Here is a 19,932-nt window from a genome sequence, read left to right as displayed (position 1 = left end):
TGTGTGTGTGTGTGTGTGTGAAAGAGAGAGAGAGAGAGAGAGGGATAGGGAGAGCCATGAAACACACATACACACACACATACACACACACACAGAGGGTGCAGATAGCGGGAGGGGAAAACCTCCTCTCTGAAAGGGATGATGTCAGTCTCTGCAGCTGAGCCCCGGTCCCCGACTCGAAAGGGTGAAGACTGTCCTCCAGTACAAGACTACCAGCCATAACAACATCCACAAAGAGGGAGGAAAGGGGTGAGAACTGAGAAGAAAAACAGGGGGAGTCTGGTGGATGATCCTCATGCAGGTACGTATGCCACATTAGCATCCATCTATGAGTTCATTCATTAGTGTCTTTTGTTGCGTGCTGCCTGCCATTATGCTTTAGATTGCTGCCAGCAACTCACTTGTTCAAAGTAATTATCATGTTTTCACAACGTGTCACAGCGAACGAGTGTGTGCACCCAGTGTACACTTCTCCATCCCGGTCTAAGCCCGTGTGAATTTGTGTGGGTGTGTATATTTTAGCGGGGGTGTGGAAGGAGAGTGCTCGAATAAGAGGTGCATGCACACACACACACGCACCCGCGCGCATTAGTGGAAAGTTTTTAATGAAGAGGAAACTGCTGTATCCAGTCTTTGGAGGAGAAAAGCGGCTTCAATTATTCAAATCCAAATCAGATGCAGGATCCCCAGAGCAGAGGGCATGACAGAGATTTGAGATTAGAGTGTAGGGATTTTGTGCAAAGATAACTTATCTACACAGAGCGGGGGGGAAATGCTCTTTTGTCTGTTGCGTCATTGTTATAGAGCTCTTCCTCTGTCTGCATCAGAGATTTGCCAGGTTAAAGCAATGCCTTCTGGGATGCTGGTGGTCAAACAGGTGACATAGCAGTGGTGAGTCATCCTGTAACATCTGTCACTGACACCTCTGTCTCCCACTTTAGATTACAGTTTCTCTGATCCACAAGGCGAATGTCATTGCTACCCATCACACAAGTTAAGCCAGTTTATAGAGTATGTTGTTTATTATACAAGGAAAATTGATTTTTTGTGGCAGATATTAGTTATAAATGTCACAGGCAGCCAGACAACAATGCATGCAGGGTCACATTCAATAGGCAACGAGACAAGATGACACTGACAAAGCACAAAATGTGTCTTTGTGTTGGAGAATTCAGCACCACTAGAGGTTGTGTGTGTTATTTCTGTTTTCTGTCTAATGAACTCACCGGCCTTTGGAAAAAAAAAAAAAAAGAACAGGTCACAGACACATATCACCAGCAACCATCCATTTACATTCTCAGGCTGTTGGCATGTCACTCAATTAGTCACAGCGTGGATTACACTCCACGAGGCGCTTGGGGAGAGAATCACAGTGGAAATCCAATTTTGTGCCACATCAAATGTCAGGATAGATCCTTCAGATTCTCTGTGATATCCACAGAAACAGCAGGGGCAAAGCTGGGAGAGCACGCTGTGGAGGTGGAGGAGGGGGGAAGGGATGAAGGTTTTAGCACAGGAGAAAGGGAACGAGGGTGAAGAATGTCTTGGAGGTACGTGAGGAAACCCTACTGGCCGTCAGGTCCAGCCTTGTATGCAACAATGGGTCGCTCTTACTGTAAGCTTCTCCAAACTCAGAATCGGAAAATCCATCTTCATAAGCCAATTGCAATTTTGAAATGTTGTTCGATGTATATATCACGACACAGGTATTTATTTCTTGTTGTTTAACTCTGACCCAGCACCGATTATCTGCTGGATTTTTCTCAAGTCTGTCAACAGCTTAAAGAATGAATCAGTACAAAAGAGGTATAAATAGAAATGAGAAAATTATATAAAATTCAACTAAACTCATTATGATGTCTGTCTGCATTAAACTTTCTTTGACATGAGCTGTGTGTTTGTTTGCTGAGGCCAGCTGCTCTGGAGACACCTGCTGTTGGCTGCAGCTTTCCAGTGGCTGCAGACACACATCGACAGGCTTTCATTTGTTTGCATAGCGCCTACAGTGCAACCCCATTTATTTCTGTAAACCTGGAACATCAAACAGGTACTTTTAGCTATTGTGTGCAGCCTGTTTCCTCTCTGGCTCTGACTGCAGTGACAAATGTTTGAGTTGATAAAGCCTCTGTTGGCAGTAAGCGGCCAGGACTTCATGGTGAGAGGCCATTAATTAGGAAATCTGAAGTGTGCCTGGCATCACTTTAATGTTTCATTTTCCTATATTACCTTTTACCCACTGAGATATATTTTTATCTGCTCATTTGCTCCGTAATTCATTTTGATGTTACTGCTGCCCTAGTTCATTTGACTTCTATTTCAGGTTCCAGTGTTGTGGGAGATTCCTTGCATAGATTTGTCGCTCCTGTTTAAAAAAGGAAAGGGGATAGAGATTGTTTTGATGTCTGTCAGGAAAAATTTGACTGATCATTTGACTTCAAAGATTTCTCTTCCCCCTTTTTTTTTACGTCAAGGCAATGTGCCTGCGTTGAGTTATTTGTACACCTTCTTCCTGCTGAACAAAAATGATTTCAGATACAATCCTCATGGAAATTCATCACAATCTCCCTCATGTGTGTGCCGGGAGGGATGCTCAGTCATTCCCTCCCTTTCATGGAGCGAATTCCTGCCTATCCATCTATCCATTTATCTCTCCGTGATGGCTGAAAGTGAAAATTCCCAACACAGGCGACCTGAGTGGCCCCTCAGCCTGTGTGTCATTACTGCTGACCAGTAGCCCATCTCTATCTGCCCCTGATCTCATGACCTCCCCTTGAGGCTGCCAACACTAACCTCCACAGTAAGGGAGGAGGGAGCAAAGGGTGAGGCGAGATAGTGGGATAGAATGAGAGGGTGATAGAAAGGAAGGAAAAAACAAGGAAGGAGAGTGGGTGGAAAGGTGTGCAGGCAGGCAGCAGGGATAGATGGAAAAAAATGTGGAAGCTGCAAAGAGATGGGGTGAAATGTAAAAAACAGAGGAATGTATGAAAAATCAGGTGAATGACTAAGATAAAGGGTGAAAGGAGGAGATGGGGAGAGGCAGAGGCAAAAATGAGGGGGGGGGGGGGGGGGTGAGACACTGAATTGGAAATTGATGATAAAGAGAGCAGAAAAGCGAGAGAAAAGGAAGAGCAGGAAAATGAGGGTGGTGGCAGAGAAAAAAATGGAGGAAAGAAAGTCGGAGATCAGATGAGGCAGGGGTGGGAGACTCAGATATGGAGTGAGAGGAGATGCTATTTCAAGACCGTACTTACTGATAATGTCACTCTACTTCAAAGTGCAAAGCGTTCCTGTCATGCTCCTGCATGACTGTGCCTCTGGAGAATTTCCTTATAGATCAGATGATAAAAGGATGCATGGCAGTAGGGTGTGTGGGGCTCATACTTGCTATGTGTGACACTTTGTGGGCTAAACTGTGACAGAATCTGCTGAGGTCTCTACTTCTGTCTTAATCAACAACAGTTTCTGACTGGGGGCGGGGGGGTTGAAGGAGACTCACTGATGCAGAGAAACCAAGCTCAGCATGAGATTCAGGTAAAATCCAGATGCAGTCAAGGACAAAACATCAGCCACTAATTAGCGTATAAATTACCAGTGGAGCTCAGAAGGATAATAAATCTGAAATGTAAACACTTAAATGGCAAACTTCGTATATACGTACAAACACATAACTGTAATTCGGCTTCTATTATAATTGCTCTGTTTGACATGTTAATCACCGCACAGGCATTTCACTGACACAATTTGATGGCTTAGACGTCACTGAAGTCATCAGTGATGCAGCCTTCAGGCACCACACTCATGCCTGAGTCCCTGAGTTGCAAGGATTCCTGCAGTGCAATAAATTTACTCCCAGTCCAGATCATGCATTAATTAGATCTGTAACTAGATTTCACTTCATAACAGTTACACTAAGAACTGTGTTGTTTTTGAATACTGTTAAAATCTTCATGAACCACGCACCCTATAGTTATTGTGACAATCAAGGTCTTTCAATATTTAAGCATTTTAAATGATTAATCTGTGAGGCTAAACCAAAGCACATTGTGATCCTCAGCAACTCTTTTCTTTTTTAATTAATCTTGATACGTCTGCCAATGAGTCAGTGGCATTCTTTTACTACACACACATACACACACACATACACACTCACATCAACAGATGGTCATCCATCCTCCCACGAAGGTTTTTCATTTATTTTTTGCTGTGGATCTACTAATGGGTGGGAATTTAATTATTGTTTAGAATAAGAAAAAAGCAACTCTAGAAAAACCACAAAATATTTTATGCTTCAGTGAGCTGCTTTAATAATCCAACCGAGTCATTGCTATACATCATTAAATATTAAACAGAAAGTTATTCTGTGGGTTATCAGGAAGTATTTAGCAAATGCTGAGCAAAAGATTGACGATTGGGTTTTAAATACATAGATAGACAGCTGAGGATAAACATCAGGGGAGACAGTCTTCACTTTTTGACACTGAAAAGGCAAACTAGAGTCTTACTAATTATTGACTGAAGGATTAAAAATGACTATCCACTGATGCAGTGACATTTATGATGGGTTTCATTACTTCATAACCAAAAACTGCTAATACCTAGGTCCAGAAATAATTTAAATGCCAAATCCTTCATTTTACATCACTGGTAACGTTAGACCATTTCTGATTATGCATTGTGTATCTAAAATGTTTAGGGGTATTGGAAAAGCCTCTTAAGCATTAGACTCTCAGGTCTATACGCAGGATGATTTAACTGGGATGCTTCTGAACACTGCTTCATTTTTGTAAGAGTTTTCATTTCAGCATTCAGCCTTCATGACGTCTCCTCGACTGCTTCAAGGAAACAGCCTTGAATTTCTGTCTTTAACGTGCTTATTTTGACTTTTACAGTACTGTAACAAAGGTCAGGATATAGCACACGTGCCGGCACACGTTCATGTGTCTGGATCGCTGCTTCTGCTGGAGCAGAATAGAGAGGCTGACAGGGACCGAGGCCTATAATTCCCTCCCAGTTATGCCTGCTTTATTTTCAGTTGTCATCAGTGAGTCCAAAAATATGGTGTTTGCGTCTGCTGCCAAACCAGTATTCACACAAATATAATTGGAGAAGTTATTTCAACGACACTGTGGCTCTGTTTCCACCACACTCCCTCTGAATCAACACATGGGCCGATGGGTGCTTACAGTGTTTACAGAAAACACCAGTGTGTTCGTACCACAAGTGAGATCTTTGATTTTGAAGAAAAAGCAGCCACATATGTAGAAATCGGCTTATATCATCAACACAGACTAATAGTTTAAACCGTCCTGTACAGTGTGCTGATGATTGCTGTTAAATGTTGTCTTGTAATGCAGACATCCATTTCAGTCAGCCAACTGTTATTATTGAATCCTGTTTTTTAATCTTTTATTTATTTTTTTTCCTCAAGAACCAAATCCTGAGCTTGAACCAAAGAAAGACTTGATTTTTTCTGACTATCCTCTTTTCTTCTTGCTCTTTCCCCCTCAGGTAAAAAGGGAAAAATGCGAGGACCCCCCCTCCTTGTATTCTCTGTGTGTATGCCACTGTGTAATATGGCTTTTTATTCCTATGTGATGATGAAAAGTGTTCATGTAGGAACAGAAGCCATTTTACACGTGGTGATAGAGCAGCATGACGGAAGCATGACACAAGCGGGAGCTCCTCGCTGCCTGCTTGACAGTGCTCACAGAGACCAACAACATATGGTTGGATAAATGCAACTGTCTTCTTGCTGAATATTTCCCTGTAGTAAAGATACATTTATGCTCATCTCTCTGATGAAAAGTGAGCTCAGCGAAGTGCTGATTTGAAGACAAAAATATGGCGTCAGAGTTTGTTGTGTGTGTGCACCTGTTTTTGCCTCCAGGCACACGCACCTTCCACTGCTTCCAGTGTTTGAAGCATGCGGTGACAGCTGCAGTCCGCAGGGATGGAAGTAGGAACATTTGCAAAACATGTCATGAACAAAAGAAGAAAAGAGCAAGGAGAGACCTGTACAGATCTTTAATAACCAACTATAAAACAGGCACTTGGTGAGCCACTTTACAACTTGCAAGAGACACTGCATTTCCCTTTCTTCTCATTCGTATTCATTTTGCACATTTTTAAAATAAAACTTTTACACCACACATTCATCTACCTACAATATAATACAATGCAAGATACATACAGTATAAACAAGATAAAGCACCTTTGTTGTCCTAGTAAATACTATTAAGAATTAAACACTTGGAGTTACAGACACAGATGATTGAGTTCGTAATTTGTGTGTGGTATTTTCAGTGCATGGGAAGAACTCCAAATACAGGTCTTGGGACTTTGATGTCCTTGTATGCACCTGAGTTTATACAATGGAAGCTTTTCCTAATTTTGTTTTCTGTCAGCCTACATGTGATTTACTTGGATGGTTTACACAGTATCAATAAAATACAGAGAGCTAGTCAAAACAGTCTGATGTACGTTTGTAACTGCAACTGCTACAGATCTCATGTTCCCTTCCGAGGACATTGGCATTCACATTACAACAAAAAACACAATGTAGCACCACGTAATGTTTATACAAAGGCTAATACGATGAATGTCAATGCAGTACAGTAAGGTAAAAAAAAAAATACAAAATGACTATGTAGGAAGTATTTATGAAAGGTGCACAGACAATAGTCCATGTCAGTTCTGATGTCATTTGGTCCTTTAGTAGAAAACATAAAAAAATCTTTTTATGAATGCAACATGAACATGCATTTCTAAAAACAAAATATTTTACTGTATTTTCAAGTATTCTTTTTTCTCTCCTTTAGGTAAATGAAATATATTCTCTTAAAAAAAGTTCAATGATTTCTCCAACTAGCATATTTAATTTTTGACCCAATATTCATATCTGCCATTCATCCTCACATTTATGTAATAAAAACACATGTACAAAGAAGAAATAAAGTGACTATGTAAGTATTTAAAGATAGCATTTCACAGAAAAGAGCTGTGCAATCTCATTCACCATAATGAATTGTCTTAAACATTTATACCTGTGAACATTTACAGTCTATTATTCACAGATCCCTCACACCCCCCTTAGTTAATAGATTCTGATGTGTCCTTCCTTAAAGGAATCTTAAAGCTAGTGAGTTTTTGGCCAAACAGCTGGCTGAGGAGGTGGTTCTGTGACTCTGCTGTCCGGTAGGAATGGGTCTCCATCGACCTTACCCCTATCTTTGGACGAGATTTATTCAAAGAATTATTAATGGGAACTGAAGACACTTTCGATATGGGGGGATGCAAAGATCTCCCCAGAGGTCCCTTTTTGGTTTTATAGTCCCCGTTCTGAGGGCTCACAAACTCAGCCTTCTTTTGCGTACAGCTATCAAGCAGACTTCGTTTCGACTGCAAGCCCAAACTTACAGTCTTGCACTTGGAAATGATTTTGTTGCTAACAACATCATCCCGTACTGAGGACAACACTGGGTACTCATTCAGTCCATCTGACTTTCTCTGCAGAGATGGATTTGCACACTTGCTGGGACAAAATTTCTTCTTGGGTCTAGAATCAACGCCAAAATTTTCTTGTGTGACTGGAGAGGAAACCCTTTGCAGGCTATGAGGGGATTTCGTGTCCTTTCTCTTCTTCTGTCGTCTCGGGGGTTCCTTGTCCTCATTTGAAGCTGAGGCATTGGGGGAAACCTTGGAGTGAAGGCCTGGTGTTGACTCTGTAGTCTTCGGACTGCTTTTGGTGTTGTCAACGGACTTCTCAAGGGCGGCCTTTTCTTTATTCTGATTGTCATTTTCCTGCTCAGCACCATGAGATAAGATCTGCTGTTTGCTGCTATTACTAGAAGAGTCGGAAATCTGATGCCACTGCTCCTCATCCCCCTGCTGGTCCATCACATCGACAGCTGATTCATCCTTTACAGACTCAGGTGTGTTTAAACTGATTTGATTTTCTATTAAGCTGACTACAGAGTTGTCACTAGGAAGAGGCGAATCAGTTTTTTCTTCCGCTTCTGTAGCGTCACCTTGAACAGAACCTTCCTTAGCTTTAACAATCTCCACCCCCGCACCACTACTCTCTTTAGATGCTGACCAACAGGTTGTTTCTGCTCTAATGTGGACCGACTCATTCTCCTCTTTCACGTTGCATGCTTCAGGAATTGATATTTCATTACCCTCTTTATCAAGATGAGGCGAGGGAGTCGGGTCAATTTCCTCCTTCTTGGGTGTAGCAGACTCAGAAGAATCTATATGAATGCATTTTTCCAACTCTACAAGCAGTTCAGAGTAGTCCTCAGCAATGTCCTCAGTCTTCACACTTGTATTGTTTTTGTCACTGTGGTATTCATTTGTGATGGTCTGTGTGGAGTCGTCTGCCATGGACACAGGGGGTTTGGAAGACTGTGTGTCAGAGTTTTGATTTAAGTGCAGTGAGCTTACACTAGCAATGCCACTGTCTGAGCTGTTTTCTTGCAGACTGTCAGGGAAAATTCTCCTCTTTTTACTCGTAGGCGAAACACATTCATCTTCTTTGGATGCAGACACTCTGACGGGTCTCAAGACGCCTCGGAATTTGAAAATTTTGTTTCCCCCTGACAGGTGCTTTTCCATGTGACGATCAAACTGCTCTTTCTTGGAGAAGGTGTAGTTACAGGTGCTGCAGATGAAGGATTTTTTAATCACATGCATGACATCAGCGCAGAGCTCACAGGTGTAGAGGGTGGTGTGCTTCGATTCCAGCTCATCCACCTCCTCGTGAGCTCTCTTCAGATGATCTTTAAGCTCCTGGGCCTCCTGATAAGAGACGGGGCATTTGTGGCACAGGAAAATCCTTTCCAAATTGTGAACCACTAAATGTCTCTGGAGTTTGAATGGTTTGGGGAATTGTTTTCCGCAGTGGTGGCAGTCTCTTGAGGGGTCTTTGCAGTTGGGATGCATCTCCACGCTTTTAGATGTCTCTGTTTTGTGGAGGACCTCAAGTGGGGTTAAGGTGTTCTTCCCACCTGCTCCGCTGGTGCTTTTAGATTTGTGAAGCTTTGCCTCAGCACCCTCTCCCATTGTGTTGTCTGCAGAAACAGCTTTTTCCTGTTCTTTATTAACTTTGCTGGCCTCTCTGCTCACCTTGCTGGGGCGATGCTGCATTATTGAGGAGATGAAGTTCTTCACTGCTGTCTCTTGCATGAAGCTGCCCGAAATGCCTAGCATGGATCCTTGCGTCTGACCCCTCCTGGCAAACTGTGTGGCATGCTCCCGTAAGTGTTCATTGTACATCCACACATCTGATATCTCCTTCAAACACATTCCACAGGTCCAGATACCTGTCTTGTTCTTTGCGTGCTTCTCCCTCAGATGGTCTCTCAGTTGTTCCCTGGAGCTGAATTTACGCTGGACACACATGTAGCAGGTTGGAGGTGGAGAGGGGTTGTGGGAGAGTTTGTGAAAGTTCAGCTCGCCCAGGGTAAGAAACCAAGTGAAACACACTTTGCACTTGTATTGTTTATCTTTGACTTTCATTCCGCCATCTTGCCGTTTCCTGCCTCGCCGCTCTGCCACTTTGTTGGACTTCTCATCATCTCTAATCTCCACATCAACAGTTGCGATTGCTGGAGGAGCTACTGAGATATCTTTATTAGGATCAAAGAACTGGATTTCTGGAAGCTGAAACGTGGTGTTCATGTTTTGGATGTCAATGCTGTGGAAGGTTTGAACGCCCTCTGGCTCCACAGTGTACGGGGTGGATGCTACTTCTGGTTTACAAGTGTTGGGGTCAGAGGTCACAGATGAGCTGGTATCAAAGGTGGTGAAGGCAGCGGGGCCACTCCATTCAATTGAAGATTTATCAATTGTGCTTTCGAGTGGTTTCAAGAGGCTGCTGCAGAGCTCTTTAATATTGTCATGAACAGCATCCCCCTGATCCCTCTGTTTAACATCTGCCAGCGGTGTGACATCTGCCTTTATTGTGCTGTTGTGGCACATATTCAACATGATGGCATCATCAAGAGAAATTGTCTCATATTCACAGTGCTTTGCGTGATTGTCATTAAAAGTCTGTTCAGCCTGGTTTTCCGCGAATTGATCTTTACTTTGCATGAATGTTTCAGGAGGAAGGAAGTCAGCAGTCACATTTGAATGGGGCGATAGCTTCTGCCTTTTGTTTCTTTTGCTGTACACCCTTGGGCACTTCTTCCTTTTTGCCTCGTCATCTCTGGGGAAGAGCTGTGAGAATGTGGTGTCATCGTCAAATAGGGCCTTCAGATCAGGACTAATACTTGGAGGGCTGAGAGCTGTGGAGTTCAAACAGGAGAGAGGATGTACTTTGTCTGAAGGGCTACTGCTTTTCTCACATTTTATCTCGCCTGCCACATTTCTAAGGATCTCCTGGGCAAGGCTATCTTCTGATCCTTTCAGTTCACACATGTCTTCAACGGGGTGCAGGGTCCTTCTGGTATCATCACATTCTCTGATAACCTCCTTGTCTACAGCTATAGTACTTTCCACATTATTATCCGTACACACTTCCAAATTTGCCATCTCTGTGATACTCGTACGTTTTGTTTCTTCTGTATCAGCAATTTGATTGATCTCCACAGTTTCATTAAGTACATTTGTCTCTTTTGTTGGAGATCGGGCTGTGTTGTCAAAAGCAGGCTCTGAAGCAGCACAGTGAGGGAATTCCTCAGTTCTTTCACTGGTTTTCTCCTGTTCCTCAGAAGATTGGCTGCGCTCTGCGCTGCTTTTGAATTCAGGAGTTATAGCTTGAAGTATGTCTGTTTTTAATATATTCAGAAGCTCATCAGAGAGATGGCTAGGCTTTTTGTTTACCTCACTGTTCTTGTTCTTTCTAGCTTTGTTGTTCTTCTTTGCTTTTACTGACAGCATTGGGCTTTGATAGCCTATTTCATCTACTGCCACTGCACTTGTCTCACTTGCCATTTCCTCCAGGATGGATTCGGTCTCTGCTGCTTTAGATATGAGAGTACTACTTATCTCAGGCAGGCCATCTATTTTTGTTGGGTAACAGGTCTGTGAATCATCTTTATGTTTTTTCTCTGTAGTTTGTGATGCTTCATAAATAAGCGCACTCCCCTGATGGCTTGATGGTGCACTCTGTGGGCCAGTGTGTTTTTCAGCTTTAACCAAATGCTTCATTGCTTTATGCCTCTTTAACCCTGGCACAGTCCTGAAACACATGAAGCAGATTTCACAGAGCACTTTGCCCTGCTGAGCACTGTTCTGTGTCTTTTTCTGTGTCGCATCTTTGTGTATTTGCGTTGTTGAACACTGGCCAGTGTCTATTGTTGGTCGCTTCTCTGAAGGGTCTGATGGAATCAGCATTTGTTCACTTTCACAGATGATGAGTGGCTTAGGAGTGGGCGGACCATCTGAAAAGGTTTTTTTGAGAAGTCTACCGTCCTCAATAGAAGCTTTGTGAGAATTTAAAGTCTCTGTTTCAGCCTTGCTCAGAAGGTCTGCATGCATATGCAAATTCTCAACAGGTTTGAGCACCTCATGGCAAACCTCCAGGTTTGTCTTTACGTTACCAGCTGCAGAATCTGTTCTCTTGCTTTGAGCTGGGAGCCCCAGTGAAAAACATGTGAATTTCATACTCTGCTGTAGCACCAGTGGTTCATCGGATGAATATAGCTTAGCTGCAGGGTTGGAATTCAGTGATGCTCCTGTGTCTGCTTCAGTTTTGCTAAAAATCAGTGCAGGGTTTATACTCAGATCACATGATTCAGAGTCATCACTGGGTCTCAGCACGGTATCCGCGTTCTCTTTAGGCTGACTGGCTGGTGAGACTGGTATGTAATCGTACTGGTTTAGTTGTGGAGGTTCATCTGAGATGCTGTTATAGTTGAGTGGGCTGAGCTTGAAGTCGTACATTAAATCTCTTTTTCCAAGGCTCTCTGACACCACTGGTGGTTCTGCCATAGAGGTTGCTGGAAGTGGAGAGGAGATGGTGGTTTCAGATCTGGGGATTTTACACTCTATCATTCCTAAGTGCAGGTGAGGTGGACTTATTAAAGAGTACTCCATCTCCACGGTTGTGTTTAGCTGCTCACTGTTTGAACTTTTGTTATGGTCTTTGCTTCTTGGGGATTTTGTATTTTGAATGGAGTCTTGATCAATAAATGTATTATCGCATGTATTGTTCGACTTACAAGAATCCTCTTCTGTGTCACATTTCCGCATAGGCGTTTGTTTACAGCTTGATAATAGAGGGCTGACTGATTGAGCAGTCGCTAAAAAGACGCAGTGACTTTCTTCCACTTCATCTCTGCACGGTGAGTTATGCTGACTTGCCATGAAATCAATGGGAAGCTGCTCTTTGATGTCCTGAACATTTAAAATCTCTTCTCGTTTCTGAGCAGACTCAAAGATGAGACCTGTCTGAGTTTTTAATGAGTCATTAAATGGAGTCATTTTGCAGGAATCACCGTTAATGATGCCATCAGACTGTGAAATGATCAACAGATTGCTTTGTCCCTCTATGGATTGGGTGTCATGGAAGGGCGAGCAGCATCTAGAGCTTTCTGTATTGGTTTCCACCAGTAACGGACTGCAGGGCTTGTCTGTGGTGACAATCTCTACGGACATATCAGTTTCACCGTATGTCTGTGTCGAAAGGCCTATTAAATGATCTCGGTTTGATGTTTCAACAGTTATTTTAACAGTTTCACTGTCTGAGCGCTCGACTTTTAATTCATCAGCATGCGATGAACTGTTGTCTTCACGATTACCATGGCTACCAGCTGATTGTTGCTCCGCTGCTGCCTTTGTCACATCTGCCATTTTCTCACTAATATCTGGACTGGGCTCAGCCTGAGCTGGTGACAACAGATGAACACCAGAGTGACCCATAATTCCCTTCACCGCCTCTGCTTCCTCACCCGTGGGTGAATCCTCTCGGCCAACACTACTGTTTTTAAACAGCTGATCTACATTGTCCTCTGCATTACCGTTCCTGCAAGATTCCTCATCCACACATGGCTCATGTGTCACCACACTTGAGCAGTGAGCAGTCTCGGTTAAAGTGCTACTCTTGGAGATATCCTGCTTTGATGCGACTTTACTCTGTGCCTTGTAATCCTTGTTTTCTGTGGGCTCACTTGGCTGCGATGAATTTGGCTGGCTGCCATTGACTCTGGGGTCAGCCTTGCTGGAGAGAGACGACTCTGACTCATTCAGAATGAATTCAATTTCATCCTTCCTCTCATTGATATTTGGAGGTGATAATATATTCTCTTTTTTCATAATTGCTTCCTTTTCCTCATGATCTTCTCTTTCAACTGCATCTGTTGCCTGACATTCAGTTTCTAGATGTTCTTGACTTTTGGGAGAGTTGACATTTGGCGTTTTGTCTACTGATATAAGGGGCTCTTTCTTGAATATAGAGTGTGAAATCACCTCCAGACTTTTCATGAGATTTTCTGTATATCTCTTCTGCTCCAAAATCTCTTCCTTTGTTTCCACAGGAGTGTCTTCTTCAGCACTTCTTTCTTCAGTTTTATGATCAAGGTGGAGCTGTGGGTGTTCAATATGTGAGGCTGCAGAGATTAAATTTGGTGCATGGCCTTCTTTGTCTGAAAATATTTCAAGAGCCCCTGATTCATTGTGAATTGCAGTGTGGGGACTGTGATGTTCACCCATTAGCTCAAATTGGAATGTGCCGTGCCATGAGAGTCCCTGTTCAGTGAAAGGCTCTGAAGGCATCGAAACAGGTACATCTATTGTCGGTACAGAGCATTTAGCATCCAAAGTGAGGCCCTCACTCTCTGACTCATCACCCAGACGTAAAGGTGAAAATTTGCTCATTTGCAGCTGTTTGGGGATGTGCTGATCTAGTATCGATGGCCTTTCCAACTTCGTTGTCTGCAGCTGGTTCTCAAGCTCGTTCACTATTCTCTTTATCTCCAGCTCATCCTCTGATGCACAGCTGTTGAGATTTGCACTGTAGTCAGTTATTTTTTCTGGCAGAGACAAAGGAACGTGATTATAATCTGGCTTCTTTTCATTTGATTTCTCCGAGTTGCTTTTGTACTGGGATATCTCATCTGGTAGAACGGGGCTAACAATGAGATTCCAGTCTCTTTGCTCCAGAAAAGGAGAGAAAGATGACACAAACTCTTCCTTTTTCTCCGATGTGTTTTCTATTGAATGGAAACCCTCTTTTTGTATCGGCATTTCCGAGTAAAGGCCACCGTCAAAGCCTGTGAGGTCCCCAAACATTGATGAGGTGTCAAATGAAAGCGGAGATTTAATGAGTCCTTGCTCCTGGTCCAGGGGGTAAGGCATGAGGTGGAGTGTGTCTTTTTGTATCAGCGGGCTTTGGCTTTCAGTTGGAGACAGGCACACTTCATCCATCAAAGAGCTGCAAAGAGACCCAGGTTTGTGCGTGACTAGGTCATTGGCTAAAGTGATAGCCTCTTTCACCGCACAGACAGTGTCGCTCTGTTTTTCAAACGTGGGAGTGTCTGATAGCTCTGGCTGTGCAGCCAGGGAGCCCTCTCTTCTTTTGCCCTTTGTGTTTCTGTCAATATTGAAATCAGTTTCTTTGGCAGCGGGGGACTGTGAATTAAATGGTAGTGTCTTGTTATCTGTGCCGACACATTGTGTTGGTTCGTCTTTAGGGCAAAGACTGTCTGCTCTCTGCAGAGAGTTTCTGTCTGAAGTAACCGTTGTACTGGGTTCTTTTTTGTGAGACACGGGTTTCTCTCTTGATTTTGCATGAGAGGTTCTGCTTTTTTCCAAGTGCTTTACTGTGTCTTTTGCTTTCTGTGAGGATGCCGCTAGATCAGCAGCTTCAGGATTTGAGTGACATTTCTTTGGATCCTCTGTATTGTCTTTGATATCAGAATGACTGGCTTTGTTGTTGTTATACTTCTTGACAGATTTCGTGAAAGTCAGTGCAAGTGTGCTGGACTCTTTAAATAACTTCTGAGGGGAAGACCTTTCATGGGTTTTCTGCTCTGGAGACTCTTTGTTTTTGTCTGTCTTCTTCTCACAGTCTGAGTCAGTGCGATCAGTGCTTTTGGGGCTGTTGATACTATCACTTGAAACACTCACAGATGTGCTGAGTTCACTGCTTGTGGACGATCTGCTACCCCGCCTCCTGAGCCTCTGGTGAGAGCCGTGCTTGTCGGGCGAGAGAGAAACCTCTTCGCTTTTTTTCATCTCAAAACACTCCTTCGACTCATGCCTCCATGCTGCCTGGTCCCTCTCGCTCTTCGCGCGCCACTTGCACTCTTTAGTGTATGTGTATTTACAGCGACTACTCTGATTCAGTCGGCCTTGGCTTGCTATCTTTACGGGCTCACATTCATCATCTGAGTCTGAGACATAGTCGTATTCTCCAAAGGTAGTGTTCTGCACTGTAGGAGTTAGTCTTTCCATCACCAAGGAAAACTGAAGGTTTTTAGTACCTTTGACATGGAGTTTATGGAGCTTATTTTTCTGTTGAACTATTTTGTGAATCAGTTCTTTGCTCCAGGTGCCCCCTCCAGTGTTTTTCCTCTTGCTCTCTTTCACTGCAGTTCTTGAAGTCGGAGAGGTGGAGGCCTGTGAGGGTGCCGACCCTCGAAGTGCGGAGTTGTCCTGAAAGCTCTTAACGCCGCAGCGTTCCGAAAACTTGCTGGATAAGAGTAACCTCTGTGTCCCCGTGTTTTCGTCCTCGTTCTTGCACAGATTTTTTGCCTCTTTCACTTTGTTGACTTGTTCCCACATCTTCTCCCTGGAGGCAATTCTTGAATTTTTATGAGAGACTTCTTTTTTTATGTTAATTTTCTCATCTTGTTCCAGATTCAGAGAGATTTTCTCAGGGCTCTCTACATCAGAGTCATAAAAATACTTTTCCTGTGTGAAAGACACATCATCAACTGCTTGTTTATTTTTGCTCTCAAAGACCAGGGATTCTTTCATTTTCAGAGATTGTTTGTTTGACGATGTTTTGACAGTGGTGAGGTCATCGTCAGCAAATGCATCAATAAAGCTGCTGTCTATTTCGGCATTGTCTGACTGATATCCCAGTCCGTTCAAAGCTTCTGTGATTAGACTGTCTAACTTGGCATCCATTTCCAGTTCGGGGAGGTTGACTGAACTGGAGAACAGTTTCATTGAATCGTCTTTATTGTCTGCTTTCATTTCACTGTCACATATCAGGTCGCCATTTTTATTGAGGCCCAACAAAGACAAGTGAAGATCAGACGGACATCTTGAGAGTGAAACGTTTGACACGGATGACACTGCTTTTGCTGGTTCTGAATGGTATTTTCTACTGTCCTCAATCTTTGCCGTTTCTTTGAGGTCATTTTGTGCAAACGTGTGATGAGCACAGTATTGCTTATGGCCTAAAAATGAGGCCAGGTTGTTGAAATTTTGATCACACTGTTTGCATGTCAGGAGCACATCCAACTGGTCAAGATTTGCTGTGGCTAATGAGCTGGCTAACAGCTGATGTGCAGAGTATGGCGGGGGAGGCTGCTGGTGCTCCACGCCAAAACTATCCACATAAGCTTTGCTTCCATCCATAGTTGTCTTTGCATGAGTACTGCTTTGCAGGTAGCTCATCATGTCGTCTTTGGGTCTGTCTGGTGCAAAAGGAAGGTTTCGCGGAGCGTCGGAATGAAAGTGGTGGGAGTGAGTGCTCAGGTGATCTGAGGGTAACTGGGTTTTGCCTTGTGGCTGGTGATAGAATGGGTGAGAGGGTGCTGGCTTGGATATTTGCGTGTCCTCTGAGCTGATGTTAACAGGGCTCGTGGATGCTGGGGAAAGGGAGGAGCAGGTACTGCTAGATGCAGGATTATGAACTGGGGATGGCAAAGGGGATTCATAAGGCGATACCATCATCAGTCCCATAGGCGGCACCTGTAATGGTGGAAAGCTGTAGTTTCTTGACGGTGCTGCTGGAAGAGAATGATTGAGTCCAAAGAATACTACCTTATTTTTCGATTCACATACTTGTGAGTGGCTTGTTTCTACTTTAAAAGTTGAGACTGTGTTACTGTTTTTTTTAACAATCTCCTGTCTTTGGTTTGAAAAGCCATCACCAGTTCTGCTGTTCTGAAATGAGCCAGGAGTTTTCAACGAGCTGGGTTTATGTGATTTTATGTCATCCTGCCAGTCAGAGGGGGAAACTATGTAAGCCAATTTTTGATTGCTTATTTGTCTAGATAACTCAATTCTACCTTGGTTTGGTATGGCAGGGGTGGGTCGTATCTGCTGCCAGGGCATTCTGTTATTTTTAGATGAATTTGGCCTTTGGTCAATCGCTGGCTGGTTTTGAAACTGAAACTTGTCATTTATATCAGTGTACTGAATTGTGTTTGGATCTTCTTGTGAATATGCCTTATTAGGCCCCTCCCATGAGTGTGGTATCCTACTTAGAACATTACTGTTGATGTTTTTATCAAAAGCCATTGTGCCCGAGCGAATGTTATTGACTGGAATGCTGTTATATGTTTTGGTGGGAAACTGCATTGGTGAGCCTGGGCCTTGTGAAATATTTCTTGCATGCATACTTCCTTGAATGAGTGTTCTTTGGTTGGCAGCTGTGTCTTTGGGGTGACAGTTTCTCTTACTCCCCGAGGTGATGGCTGCATCCCTACTGTCTGCCTGTCCAATTGCATCTGTGCTCTCAGCCAGCCCAGTCTTTCCTTGCTCCGACTGCTGTGAGCTGGAGCCAGAGCTGTCACTGCTGGCTGAGTCCTCACTCAGATTCCTTGGACACTGGATGGATGATGCCACCCCTTGCATAAACTGTGACTGCGGAGTGTGAGGATAAGTGCTTCGATCCTCTGGTTGCTGTTCATTATTGAACTGAGTGTTGTTTTGAGCAATATTTTGCCCTTCTGCAGGTGCGAAAGAAAACGAGTTGTGGGTCACATGAACAGAACCCAAAGAGGCATTTGTGAAGTCTTGGGATTGTGGGTCCTGTTCACAGGGAAAAGAGTCAGAAGTTGATTCTTCCATTAAATTATATCCATACTGAAATGGACCAGGCACAAATGTGTTTGCCTTATTTGCTTCTGATAGGGCCGTGGATTTCTGTGATGAAACCCCAAAGTTAGCACCATTGAAAGTCCTTTCAGGAGATGCCCATGCATTAGAGCCACTCAGATGAAAGTCACTCAGAATCAGTTGGCCACCAGGCTGTGCACTGTTGCTCTCCATGGATGCTGGCTGCTGCTGCTGTTGTGACAGGGGTGGATGTGGGTGAGATGATGTTCCACTTGAGGAGCCCAGTGTCTGTGAGGTAAAGCTTTGGGAGGTGAGGTTAGAGGAAGGCTCTTGGAAACAGCGGCTGTAGCTAAGCTCTTCTTGTTGTAGTTCGGCCTCTCTCTCTGGTATACTGGGAACGTGGAATCTGTAGCTGCCCGAAACTGGGCCACGACTGGTTTCCAACTTCTTGGGTGGCAAAACCTTCTGCTGTGGGTATGCAATACCAACAGTGCGTGGATTTGTAATGCCTGGTCTGTACAGCTGCTGTGGGTTGCCTCGCTCTGTCTTTACTGACCGCTTCCCTTTCTCTCGGCTGCGGCTCTTTCCACTTGGAGACTGGGGACTGCCTTTGCCACTCGACCAAGTCCTGTCAGTGGCGAACTTTGATCTGTTGTGCAGTGATCTGAAGTCAATCTTCCCTGCTTGCTGTGGTCGTATGACAGCCTCACGCTGCTGAGGACAGTCCCTTTTCTTCTCTATTTTTTCAGCTTTGGGCCCTCTGCTACTGGCTCTGGCCTCAGTGCCTGTGCTTGAAAAGTGCTCTGAAGATTCCTTTGAGGTTTTTTCACTCGTCTGCTCCAGCGTCGTGCCCTCATCCTGCAGTTTGGACTCAGTGTCCAGCTCTTTGACTGCATGCATTCGCTGAGTCTCTCCTGCCATGGTGCACGATGTGTGCTGTGAAGGCCTGGTCCTCAGAAGTGCTATCTGGGAGACAGGGACATCGTCTTGTGTGTAGTAATAATCACTAAATGTCCAGTGGCAGGAACTGCAGGGACCGGGCTTCTCGCTGCAAGCTCATCTCTTCACCCTCATTGTCAATTGCAGATCTGGCACCAAAGCAAATCAGACCTGGAAGGAATAAAGAGCAAAGAGGATCAGATGGCAACCTTAAACTATCTGATGAAAACAATTAAAAGCTCTTAGAAATTAAATGTTTTAGTTAGACAAAAGCAAGTAATACTAATTAAACATGCAAGCGAAACATTGAACAGCATTCCAAAAAACTTGTGTATCCAAAAAATACTTTTTGGCCTAGGTGTTAGTATTGAAAATAGAAATGTCAGGAACTTCCAAATGAAACAAATAAACAGTTTCACACAAAGCTACTTCATATGATATACTTGTTCCCTGTTCCTGCCAGCAGAGAGCAGTATTGCAGCATCAAACAGCAGTACTGTCAATATACACTGTGTGATCAATAGGGAATTCCAAAATTCTGCCTTTTCATACTAGTCCTTGAGATATTACTTAGTCTAAGTTCCTTTTTTTCAACAACAGACACATTTCAAACAACCACATAGAGTTTTTTGAGTGCTTGATTTCCGCTTGACAGCAGTAAATAGTTGTTGTGTCATATTCAAACCTCTCAACATAAACAGTCATACAAAGAAAGCAGTTTCATCTTGGAATGATGAAGTTGAACGGAGTTCTGAGGATGAGAAAAATTCAGTACGTGTATCCAAAGTGCATTGCCAGTAAATGAATCACAGACTCCTTAAGAGAAGGGACACAATGCCACAGTGTTCTTTTGCTACAGAGGGCTTCAGGTTTAGATCATGGAGGAATATCGAGGATTAGTCAGCCAGCCCTTAGACAGTGAGAAGTGAGGGCACACTGACGTTTGTTGCCTTTCCCCAGGCATCCCAGACAGTGCTCTCGGGTCCTGGTTTACTTTGGCCCGGCAATGCTCCTGGTTGATTGAGGTCAGACCAA

At 43.7% G+C, this 19,932-nt stretch overlaps 1 protein-coding gene across 6 annotated transcripts in view; it reads right to left on the bottom strand.

The window, feature by feature from the left end:
* Positions 1 to 4,889: 4,889 nt before the first annotated feature.
* znf469 (zinc finger protein 469) overlaps positions 4,890 to 19,932 on the bottom strand; it is a 190,204-nt gene continuing 175,161 nt past the window's right edge. For all 6 annotated transcript variants that reach the window (XM_005470925.3, XM_019361490.2, XM_019361492.2 and 3 more), the window contains one exon: positions 4,890 to 19,068. In XM_005470925.3, coding sequence (XP_005470982.1) covers positions 7,090 to 18,879 — 11,790 coding nt within the window. In that variant the 5' untranslated portion in view covers positions 18,880 to 19,068 and the 3' untranslated portion in view covers positions 4,890 to 7,089. The remainder of the gene's footprint in view (positions 19,069 to 19,932) is intronic.

The sequence above is a fragment of the Oreochromis niloticus genome, linkage group LG7, assembly GCF_001858045.2.
Source record: "Oreochromis niloticus isolate F11D_XX linkage group LG7, O_niloticus_UMD_NMBU, whole genome shotgun sequence".
NCBI classification, from domain to species: Eukaryota; Metazoa; Chordata; class Actinopteri; order Cichliformes; family Cichlidae; genus Oreochromis; species Oreochromis niloticus.
Note: the sequence above shows the minus strand (reverse complement) of the source record. Positions and strands in the feature narration are given on the sequence as shown.